This window comes from Myotis daubentonii, chromosome 3 (assembly GCF_963259705.1).
Source record: "Myotis daubentonii chromosome 3, mMyoDau2.1, whole genome shotgun sequence".
Classification (NCBI taxonomy): Eukaryota; Metazoa; Chordata; class Mammalia; order Chiroptera; family Vespertilionidae; genus Myotis; species Myotis daubentonii.
Window position 1 is genome coordinate 188,307,986 of NC_081842.1, and position 12,076 is coordinate 188,320,061.

Sequence of the window (12,076 nt, forward strand, 5' to 3'; positions counted from 1 at the left end):
ACAAGGATCTGACTGAAAAAGTCCTGGGTAACACTGGATCTGATTAAAAGGCTACAGTGCAGTAATGTCTGGGCTGTATGAAGCTCAATGCTGCCCCCTGGTGCCCAGACTGTTAGAGCCAGTAAGCCACAGGGAAAGGAGGCAGGAGGCACTTGAGTTAAAAAAATAAATAAAACCTCTCTGCCCAGCTCCCCGCTACCCCACCATCTCTGAACCTTTTAGACCTCCTTCTAAAGAGGAGGAAGAACAGAGCAGGAGCCCTGCTCACTTAGTGAGGGTAAGCCCCGAGGCTCCTCCAGCAGAGGTCTCAGACTCTGTGGTAAAGCCTGGAGAGGGATGGAGGCCATGGTGACAGCAGCAGTAGCTCAGTCCACCCTGCACCTGGACACCCCAGATGGTTTCTTCTATTTTAAGTGGAATCAGGGCTGCCCTTCTAGTGTGACTCCTGGGGTCTTCAACTCAGTTCATTAAACTCGGGCCTTTTTCTGCCTGAAATTCCACCATTTGTGTTCAGAGGAGGTCTTCAACAAACGTAGGATGGATGGATGGACGGATGGATGGATGAATGGATGGATGGATGGATGGACTCAATCCCTTTGCACTGAGATATTATCTCCAGAAGGTTTATGCTGTTAAGCACAAGGGGTGATGAGTTCACTGATTTTCCTAGTTGACTGGAAGTGGGACTACTAAGAGGAGTGGGATAGGGGAAGGGGAAGTTGTGTATGTGTGTGTGTTTTCATTTTGTCCATATATACTGAGTGGCCAGATTATTATGACCACCTGATGTTTGTAGGCAAATTAGCTATAATTTCGTGCTGAAGTTGCTAGAGGGACAGACCATTATAAACATATGAATAGCACAACATACCTAAATATCATTGCTGATCAAGTTCATCCTATCATGTTGATGGCGTACACCAATGGAGATGGCTTCTTCCAACAAGACAATGCACCATGCCACAGTGCTCATATTGTGCAGGAGTGCTTTCAAGAACATGAGGGAGACTTTACCTTGCTTAGGTGGCCCCCACAATCACCAGATCTCAATCCAATTGAGCATTTGTGGGACAAAGTTAAAAGAGCCATCAGGCAGCTGGTTCCACAACCATCATATCTCACAGAACTGGACAGTGCTATTCATCAGGCATGGTGTCAGATTCCTCGCATCACCTTTCAACATCTTGTGGAGTCAATGCCAAGAAGAATCGCCTCAGTATTGAAGGCAAAAGGTGGCCCAATGAAGTACTGATGGGATGGTCATAATAATCTGGCCAGTCATAATAGTCTGGCCACTCAGTGTATATCTTGACTACTTACAAGAACCTTTCATATATATTTTAATTTATTGGGGTGACATTGGTTAATAAAATCATATAGGTTTTAGGTATATGGTTTCTATAATATACTAGAGGCCTGTTGCACGAAGAGATTCGTTCAATAGGCCTTCCTTCCCCCGGCTGCTGGCACCGGTTTTTCTCTGGCACCCGGGACCCAGGCCTTCGCTCTGGCCGCAGTGGAGAAGCCAAGCCTCTTCAGTTTTCAGTCGTCATCAGTCTTCAGTCTTCACTTGGGCTGGAGCCTTCAGTCTTCGCCTTGTGCCTGTATATGCAAATTAACCCACCATCTTTGTTGGCTTAATTTGCATACTCATCCTGATTGGATGGTGGGCATAGTGGAGTGGTGACCAATTTGCATGTTTCTCTTTTATTAGTGTAGATTCTCTGTACTTTCATATATTTTTTATTTGCAGATCCACCCTGTGAGGTAGGCAGGTTTCAGTTATTCATTCTAAAGAGGTCTTTTCTCCATAAATACTGAAGAATGCTTTCAGATGCTAGTTTTCATGTACTTAGAGAATAAATAAAAGTTTTCTAAAATCTGTTTTTCTGACTAACTTTCACTTCAGAAATTCCATTAAAAACTTCTTACACTGAGTAGCCAGATTATTATGACTGGCCAGATTATTATGACCACCCCATCAGTACAATGAAGTGAATTAGTTATGCAAATAATAATAATAATAAAACCTTGAGAGTATTTGCTTAGGAAGTTTTGAATATTCAGTATTTTTGGAAGTGTCAATGAAGTACTGATGGGGTGGTCATAATAATCTGGCCACTCAGTGCATTTTCATAGTCCGTCTGGAACAAGCAACTCGAAATAGAATGGGCATGTTTCTTCAAAAGTGATTTTTGCATTGTGTGACAAATTATGGGCCCAACGGCGGTAACAGGCCTGGTCCAGGCAGCTATCTTGCAGTTTCCACGCTGCAGACACAAGGTAGTGCTTCTGCCTCATTGCCGCCACTGTCCCCACACCGATAAGACCCAGTGATGAAAGGAGTGGGAAGGGTAGCTTTCGATGTGTTGGGACAATGCTCTAATCAACTGAGCTACCTGCCAGGAGGAAGGGTAAGTTTTGATTCAGGAGGATCGCAAGAGATCAGATGAAGGGAAGGTCATGAGGGAGTTGGCGGGATCAAAGAAGGCTTCCTGGAGGAATTGGCATTTGACAAAGGACAAATGCCAATTCCTCCAGGACAGAAAGGACAGTGATGATGTGCAGGTTACAAGGAAAGTCTGAACAGAGGCAGAAGCACATCGTGCTGCCAAGAGGGCTCCCGTTTGCGGAAATGAGCGAGGCTGTGCTCCAGCAGCGCCAAGGCAGAGGACATGGAGGACCTCGGGAGGTGCTGTGTGTCACACCAAGAAATGAGCACTTTGTGGGCAAAGCACCAGACTGTGAGCTGAGGCCTGGGTCCCAACCCAGGGTGTGCTCTGACTAGGCTTCCCTTCCTTGGTCTTGCTCTCTGAAACTTTCTCTAGACCCCAGTGGGGGCCGTGGCACTTGCTTGTCAGGGAAATACCTAGGAATCACAGCTCACAGAATAATTAAGTGATCAAATCTACCTCCCTCAATTTGTAGGTGAGAAAACAGACCCAGAGAGGGGAAGGAATTTGCCCAGCACTGCATAGCAAGCCAGTGGCAGAGCCAAGACTTGAACCCACGCCTGCAGCCTCTCAGTTTGGGGCTCGTGCCCCTCTGCTCCAATCTGGGATAGCATTGGGGGACTGAGCTGGAGGAGGACAACTGGAGGCAGGAGGCCGTCAGGAGGCTATAGTCCGCCTAGATCAGAAATCACAAGGCTGGCCAGGAAGGAATGTTTATTGAGCCCTTCACCCTGATCCCCATCTTGAGTGGCTTGGAGTCCACCGATGAAGCACCTACAAGGACAGAAAAAACTGCAAAGAAAAGGAATATGGTGGGCTTCCCGGAGGAGATAGGAGGTGGATATGGTACTCATGAGAAGGAAGCGGCATTGGGAACAGACTTGGATAAGGATGTAGGAAGATCTCCAAAAGAAATGGCTTGTCATCTGGGTTCTCTCTGGTTCTTGGTCAAGGTTTCCACCTCCTTCATGAACCGAAGACAGAGTTCCTCTTCCCATGGCAAAGCGATGCACTGCACAGCCACTGGGAGCCCCACGGATCCTTCCACCGCCTGCTCAGAGAGAGTGTCTGTAAATCAGAGCCTGCTTCCTGCCCACAAGCCCCTTGCCCACCCCTCCTCACCTCCCGTAGGTATGCATTAATCCAAATATCTCATCTCCAGTCCAGATTAAGATAGAGATTTCCTGGATCTCAGAGTTCCAGGCTTCCTCGGCTCTCAGTAAAACCTGGAAAAATTGTTCTGACTTTGTCTACCGTTCTCCAGGGTAAAACTTGTTCCTTGTGCAAAGAGCTGACTATAACAATGAAATATAAAACCAAGTATCCAGCCAATGTTCTTCGCACAGGAAAGAAGAATGTGCAAGTCCCTGATCCAGAACCTAGTTACGCTTCTGCAGGGAAAGAGGTGCCTTGGCTCCAAACACAAGCCCGGGAACATGGGGGCTGGGCCTGAGCGCCTGCCATGAAATCCAAACATAATTGTAGGAATTCAAACATGTTTCCACTGCTTTATGACAGCAATTTCCCATCACACTAGTGTGCAGCAAGAATTTTTAAAGCGTGTAATACCTGATTATTGAGTCAGGGGCACTGACCTCTTCTCTCTTACTTAGATTGTCAAATAGGAAAATAACAAGAGCCAACACAACAATAGCCATCTGTTGTGAATGCCTGTCTTTGTTTTTTAATCTTCACCTGAGGATATATTATTGATTTTAGAGAGAAAGAGAGAGGGGGGCAGGGAGAAGGAAGAGAGAGAAACATCCATGTAAGAGAGAAACATCAATCGGTTGCCTCACTTGCCTCCTGTACTGCAACCCAGGTATGTGCCCTGACCAGGAATCAAACTGGCCACCTTTTGGTGCACAGGACGATGCTCAATCAACTGAGCCACTATGGCTGCACTCTATATATCACTTTTAAACAGCTCCTGGAACAGAGGAAGAGCTCAAGACACACTAGATAGTGTCATTATTATTATTTTCTCAGCAGTTCCACTGGGTAATTCTACCACTAAAATCAATTTCCAGCCCTGGCCTGGTAGGTCTGTTGATTAGAGTGTCATCCCAATATACCAAGGTTGCGAGTTCAATCCTGGGTCAGGGCACATTCAGGAATCAACCAATGAATGCACGAATGGAACAACATATCCATGTTTCTTTCTCCCCTTCCTCTCTCTTTCTAAAATCAGTAAGTAAAAAATAAAATAAAACAATTTCCAGAAAAATAAGTTACTTAATGTCTTACTCAGACACATGCATACTTTTCAAATTAAGTCTCTCTCTCTCTCTCTCTCGCTCTCTCTCTCTCTCTCTCTCTCTCTCTCCCTCTCTCTCTCTCTCTCTCTCTCTCTTTCTCTCTTTCACCCAAGTCAGGGTTGTTATTTTAGATCCTGCATTGAATAGGCCCATAGAAACATTTCCTTTGGGTAAGTCACCTCTGAATTAATAATAGTAGCATTTATTGAACACTTCCTACATATAAGACCCTATACCAATTGCTTCAGTCTTTTTTGATTTAACCTTTAACATAATTCTGCAAAGTAGACTTTTTTATTCCTGTTTTTTTCTGACAAAGAAACCGAGGCCCAGAGAAGGGCGGTACCCAGTTGTTTCACAGTAAGCTCTTACCCCGGGGCCTTTGCCCTGATCCACCCTTCCTGCCTCTGGATTGGACTTTCCTTACAGAGGTGTCGAGCAGACCACTGTTTTTGTAAAATATTCTCCCCTGACAAGGACAGAGGATGACCTGGACATTAAATGGTGTGTCCTCGGGGATGGGGTGACACGTTATCACTTTAGCAGAAGTGATAAAGGCTAAACCCTGGGAATGCCCAGACCCATCCCACCCTGCCCTCACCCATCCACAGGGATGGAGGCAAGACTCAGTACTGGTCTGTGCTCCTGGGGGAGAGGTAAGGAGAAGGGCACTGACCTCCTTGAAGTTTCTGTCATTACTATCTCCGTAGTATCCCTTGTAGAAGGCCAGTTCCTCCTCGTCCTGTAGTGTCACAGTGGTGACGGGCACCACGCCAGCAGGGAAGTCCAACATATTGTACAGGCTGTGGTAAGAGCTGCTGGCTATAGGAAGACCCAGGTTAGCCCAGCAAATCACCAACTCCCAAAGACTCAGGTGGGGAAGAATGTGACTTGAGTAAGCACTCCCCCTCGGGTCCTTCTGGGAACTGCATCCCTGTAGGCTTGAAATCGCCCCAGGAATCACCTGACAAACACTCCCAGCTCTTCCAGCAGGGCGTGGGGAAGGAGAATGGCATTGTCCAAGCCTGACTCAGTGCCGGGCACCTCTGCATTGCTGATTCTCTGAATCCTCTCCACCCCTGAGGAATGGGGATTACTATTCCCTGAGTGCAAATGAAGAAACCCAGGAGCCTGATGGGTGAGATGGCTTTTCACAGGCTGCACAGCTGGTGAGTGGCCGAGATTCCGCCCATGCCCTCCAATACACTAGGCTTCAAGATGGCTGGCGCGTGCAGTGCAAACCTGAGTTGAAAAGACTTCTCTATGGCCACAGCCACTTGTGTGCAGGGACGGAGCCTCACAGAAGTGGTCATGATGCCTACAGAGGACAGCAGAGAGCAGAGCACGGTGTGGGCGTGCCTTTGGGCAGCCACTGTGGGGGACCCAGGGGAGAGGACTCCAGGCTTGAGGTGGGTTTTCATTCTGCCTTGACATCACCTCTGACACTGCACCTGTTCTAGGCACGAGACCCAGTGATGCCTCAGACACTCCCCTCCTATGCTGAGGCCTGCATTTCAGGTGGGTTGGGCTACAGACACCTCTAGAAATGGGGCAGCACAAAGCATGCTAAGAGTGAATGCACATGCTCAGTGAAAGAAGCCAGACACAAAAGCCTCATATTTTGATACTGTTTATATGAAATCCTAGAAAAGGCACATCTATAGTGAGAGAAAGCAAATTAAGTGTTTGGGGGTGGGGGTAAGGTTAGGGAAAAATTGCAAAGGGACATGAGAGAAATTTGATCAGTGATGGAACTATTCTATATTTTTATTATGGTGGTGGTGATACCACTATATACCTTTGTCAAAATTCATTAAATTGCACTCTGTGAATTTTATTGCATGTAGGTTATACAGATGGTCCCCAACTTATGATGGTTTGATTACTTTTTTTTTAACTTTATTTATACATATTCAGTAGAAACCAGCTAAACTAAGCTGATGTTCACCGGGTTAAATGTATTTTCGACTTAGATATTTTCAACTTACAATAGATTTATTGATACATAACCCCATCTTAAGTTGAGGAGCATCTGTGCTTTTTTCATTTTTAAAGCGAATGGAAATTCACTTTTTAAAGTTCATTTTTAAAGCAAATGGAAATTGAGAGTGTCTGCTAACAGGTACGATATTTTTTTTTAAGGTGATGGAAATGTTCTGGAATAAGATAGTGGTGGTGGTTGCATAATATTCTGATTATAGAAAAACCATTAAATCACACACTTTAAAATGGTGAATTTATGCTACCTGAATTTTATCTCAATTTAAGAGAAAAAAGGTTTTTAGGTGAATGAAAACGAAGGTCAAGGTCACATAGGCTGTGGCAGGACTCAGAAGTCCTGGACTCCCTGTCTAACCCCACCAGGACCCAGTGTCCTCTCACCTGCTGCTTTGGCAGGATAGCCTATATAGAAGGCAGGGTCCAGAGCTGGTGACAGCAGCACATCCAGGTCCAAGGACCTCCACTTGGCTATGAACTCTTGCTGATATTCCTGCAGCAACAACAGGGGTAGGAGGGATAAGATCAGCAGAGGTCACTGTTTGCAGGACAAGGTCAGGTGCTGCCAGGCTGAGTTGGCTTAAGCACCAGGAAGAATACCAAAGCTATGAGATGAAGACTGAGATATCTGGGAATGGTCAGGGTCTTACCAGGGACTAAGGTAAAAGGATGGGAAGAGGAGTCTCAGACTACAGTGATTTGTGGACAACATATCATTCAGGCCCCAGAGAGATGGACTAGATTAACCTCATAGGTCACTAAGCCTTCCCATCCAGGTCCAGCCAGGCCTCCCCTGCAGGCCAGGACAGAGCTCTGCCCCCTGTCTGGCCACTCGTGTCAACACCAGGCTTCTGCTGCCCCTGATCCAGCAGTCCCTTGCGGTCTTGCCAGGCACACATCACCTCCACTGCTGTGTGCTGCTCCCACAGTTTCTTGGGTGTCCTGGAGGAATGAGGAAGACACTGGGAAGTCCAATGGGCAGATTGGGAGGATCTTCTCTTATACAAATGGGGCATGATGCCCAAGTAGCAGGGCCTGGCCTCAGTGCAGGCTGCACATCAGCTGATGGGCTGGGAATAACCCTGTGTCTCTTCCCCTCGCCAAGACACCTTGCCTGTCCATTGTTCCCAAGAGGACACATCCTCTGGTCAATACCCCACTACCACCACCAGCCACAAGGACTCACAAGTGCCCCCCAAAACTATAGTTCCTTTCTTCACCTGTGAGGCTCCAGGTCAGCCCTCAGGTTACTCCACCCCAATTCCAACCAGCAACTCAACTCCAAGCCCCACCAGGCCAAGCCCAACAGCACACCCAAGCCCAAATCAGAATTCTCTTCAACCCACATCCCCACCCCAGTTACAACCTTAACCCCAATTCCAACTCAAACCAACTTCAACCCCGCCCAAATCTAACCTCAATTCAGACCCAACCTTGACCACAACCTAACCCAATTCTAGCCTAAACTCAGAGCTTACCTCCAAATCAAACCCCAATCCCAAACCCACTCAAAGGTCTAAATTTAACCCAGTGTCAGGCATGACTCTAAAACCCTAATTAGATCCCAAAGTCTAAATTGCCTTTGTCCCCAGTGAACACCAACTCTAACCACATGCCCCTCACTCACTTATCACCACCCCATGCAAAACCCTGGTGATCTGAACCTGAAGAGACTCAACTACTCACTTCACTCCACGAATCATTTCCAAAGTCTGGGCAGTTCGGGGCTCCTAGAGGTAAGGAGAGAGGGGGCCACCAACTTCAGAAACCACAGGCCAGTGCCAACCTGCCCTGGGTGGGGGTCCAGGAAGAGCAATTCTGCTTGGTACACTGACATGGAGCCCTCAATCCTTCATAAGCCACTACCACCTCACACAGCCCTGAGCCCCCTTCAGGCCCTCGCCCCTCTCTAAATCCCTTTCCCTTTCTGTGAAACCCCTTCCTCTCTCTAAGATGCCCTTCCCCTATCAGAGCCTCTCTGAGCTTCCTCCCCGCCCTGAGAACACTCCTCTGTTCTGGCCTCTATTCCCCTCTTTTAGCTCCTCTTGCTCTTGCATCCAGCTCTGAGCCACCAACATTCTCTGGATCTCAGGCTCCTCTCTGACTCTACCCCACTCCTTGAGTGAACCTTCCCCCCTTCTGAGCTTCTTCCTCTCTGGGCCTCAGCCCCTCTGAATCCCGCCCCATCCTAGCCCACACTCACTATGTACTTCAGGATCCTGGCCAAGATGCACTTCAGCAGGTCTGGCAGGCGGATCTGGGTGACTGATGCCTTCATGGAGGGGTCCACAATGTCTCCCTCACTGAGGAACCACAGGCACATGGCTGCTCAGTTACAGCTTTTCAGTCATGGACCGACTCCCACACCCACCCAACTCCCCCTCCATAGATAAGCCACAGAGGGACGTCAGACCCAAAGAAACACTTCTGTTTCCACCACCACCAACCTGGAACATGTACATTCTGAAAACGAGGCCTGAATAGATGACTTAAGGCCACACAATTAGCCATTGGCATCCCACCAATCCAGATCCACAGGTCCCCTCTCCCACCCCATTTCCACCATGTTCCATGTCTGAGACCCAACAAACATACAGCTTCTCGAGAAGGGTGGCCCCTCCATCGGCAAACAGACCCCCTGTGTAGAGCTCTTGTATGGCGTACTCTATCCGGGGGATGGAGAAGGGAATGACCTGTGGACACAGAGGCTGAGTCAGGGCCTGGAGCTTTTCCCACCCAGTTCTGTTTTCTCTCCGCATCCCTCAGGATCTAAGGAGAGAAAATCACGTCACTCCTCATCTCCTTCTACCTCAGCTCCTCAGCAGGGCAGGGGAGGCCTGTGGGTGGGTGCCATGCCCACTCCCTCATAGGGATGTGATGGGAATTCCACCAGGCCCTATTTCCTGCCTGCTCCACTGTGATCCAGCCTCAGACCAAATGCTTTACACGTGTGACCTCACTGACCAGTAATCTGCACAGCTGCCCCATGTGGTAGAAAACTGAGGCTCGGGTGTTCAGAGAGTGGTCCCAGATCACATAGTACGTGTGTGGCCAAGCAGCTCTCAAAGGGGAGGCAGGGCCAGGACAGGCCACTGAGGCATGAGAGGCAAGGGGGGAGGGGGAGGGGGATTTGGAGACAGGAAGGTCTTTATGGCCATTTTAGGCTGAAGGAATTTTAAGAGTGAATCCCTGAGTCCCCACCGCTGAAGGGAGAAGCCACAGAAGCATGATGCCTTTCTCACAGGTGAGCGCCCCCTCCCCCTCCATATATTTTCTCAGCCCATCTTCTCCATGGAATTTAGGGAAAACACAATGATCTCAGCAGCCCAATCTTAGATATAATTTCCTTTCTTATTTTTTTAAATTTTATTTTATTGTTTAAAGTATTACAGATCGCAGTACATATGTCTCCTTTATTTTTCCTCCCTATTGACCTTCCCCGGCCTCCCCTACACCCCAGCACATGCTGGATATAATTTCCTTTCTCTCCAAGAATGGTCCAGTCCAGCATCCTCACCAGTCCAGCCTTCTCCCCAAACTCCACCCCCCTTCCCCAGGGCTAAGGAAGCCTACCTCATGTCCTGCATCCTGGAGCAGTCTGCAGGTGAGCCTCACAGCCCTGGCCATGCTAGGAGATGGTTGAGAGAAGCCATCTGATTCATAGTAGCCAATTCGAAGGGGCCGGGTGTTGGAGTATATCTGGGGGCAAAAGGAGAAGAGTAGGGCTCTGATGGTTGATTGGGCTGGGGACAAGGTGATCTCACTCTCTCCAGGAGCCAGACTTATAGACTGGGGCCTTGGGCCACAGCTGGCCTTACCCACATATAGGCTTTCCTATATACTTTTCAGGCTTTAGCTCCTCTGGAGACTCCCCTGGAATAACAAAAACTGGATGGGGCCCTAGCCAGTTTGGCTCAATGGATAGAGCATTGGCCTGCATATCAAAGGGTCCCAGGTTCAATTCCAGTCAAGGGCATATACCTCAGTTGCAGGCTCCTCCCAGGTCCAGGCCCTGGCCTGGGCGCATGCAGGAGGCAACCAATTAATGTGTTTCTCTCACATCAATATTTCTCTCTGTCTTTCCCTCTCTCTTCCGCTCTCTCCAAAAATCAATGGAAAAATATCCACCGGTGAGGATTAAAAAAAAAAAAAAAAAGGAAGAAATGGATGGGGATGTGAGTGACTGGGTGGATGAAACAGATAGGTAGATCAATTGATGAATGAATGAGTGGGTGGATGTATGAGAAGGTAAATGGGTGGGTAGGCAGAGATTTGAATGGATAGAGGAGTAGGTGGATGAATGAATAGTTGGAGTTGAATGGGTGGGCAAATAAGTACTAGTAGATTAATAGACATGAGCATTTTTAAGCTAAAGAAGTGCCAGAACAGGATAAGGATGGAGAGATCAACAGAGGCAAAGAATGGATGACAGAAATGATCATAGGTTGATCATACCAGGATGTGTGTAGGGAGTTAAGCTTGTGGGCATCTTTCTTGCTGCACCCTGGGCTAGGAAATGAGATCTTCAGAGGGGTTGGCAGACAGGTCAATGAGGAATGAGGGGAGGGGAGAGGAAGGAGCCCTCCAGGTCTGTTCCCCAACCCGGCTTACCTCCTCCCTGAAGGGCATGAAAGGCACAGTGGGGTCCAGCTGGTGCATGTCTTCACTCAGCAGGGCTCGCAGGCACAACACCAGGCTGTCCACATCCCGGGCCATGGGGCCAGCCACGGTGGCCACTGCACAGCAGAGGGGAAGGAGGCATCCTTTCTGCTCTGGGGACCCCCCACTCCCTGGCCTCAGAGGGTGGTTCCCAGGGCCATGATCAGGGCTAAAGAAAGAGTTCATGGGGGCCATTTTGGGTCAGGGATCGAGGACAGGTGCAGTTGATAAACCTGCCAAAGCAGCTCTGGTGCCTGGAGGGAGAATCTCATTTGGGACAGAACATCAAGAAACCAACAGGAAAGATTAAAGCAAGATAACAGAAAGCACTTCTCAGTGGGTCAAGAATCACTGGGCTAGGGGAGGCCAGGCAGAGCCATGAAGTCCCTTCTCCCAGATGCCTTTATCACCAGTGGGGCTGATCGGTGTGAGATCGGATCTGAGGGAAATGTCCTTTGGAGAAAGGCTGGCCGGTTTGTTTTTGAATAGGCACAGACAGGAGCTTACCTGATTTCTTGCCCTTCACAGCAGAGGCAATTCCTGTGTAACTGCAAATCCCCACCCACCAAGAGCCCAGCTCAGCACTTGATGGGAAGGGCCTGGGTGCCAAGAGGCTTGAGCACCCAGCCAATGTACTCCCCCAGGGCTCAGCACACAGGTATGAGAGCTGCTTCAACCCTCTCATAACTCACTATTTCCCTTAACATA

At 48.4% G+C, this 12,076-nt stretch overlaps 1 protein-coding gene across 3 annotated transcripts in view; it reads right to left on the bottom strand.

Moving 5' to 3' along the window:
- Positions 1–3,152: 3,152 nt before the first annotated feature.
- Positions 3,153–12,076, bottom strand: part of LOC132231130 (vitamin D3 hydroxylase-associated protein-like) — a 28,403-nt gene continuing 19,479 nt past the window's right edge. Inside the window, exons 6-16 of one of the 3 annotated variants that reach the window (XM_059689701.1) lie at positions 11,876–11,916; positions 11,321–11,445; positions 10,283–10,408; positions 9,305–9,402; positions 8,913–9,012; positions 8,396–8,439; positions 7,612–7,651; positions 7,094–7,202; positions 5,388–5,533; positions 3,335–3,504; positions 3,153–3,227 (exon numbers count right to left, since the gene is read on the bottom strand). In XM_059689701.1, the coding sequence (XP_059545684.1) occupies positions 3,376–3,504; positions 5,388–5,533; positions 7,094–7,202; positions 7,612–7,651; positions 8,396–8,439; positions 8,913–9,012; positions 9,305–9,402; positions 10,283–10,408; positions 11,321–11,445; positions 11,876–11,916 (958 nt within the window). In that variant the 3' untranslated portion in view covers positions 3,153–3,227; positions 3,335–3,375. Of the gene's footprint in view, positions 3,505–5,387; positions 5,534–7,093; positions 7,203–7,611; positions 7,652–8,395; positions 8,440–8,912; positions 9,013–9,304; positions 9,403–10,282; positions 10,409–11,320; positions 11,446–11,875; positions 11,917–12,076 lie in introns of all 3 variants that reach the window. The other 2 variants (XM_059689702.1, XM_059689700.1) reach the window with 2 other exon arrangements.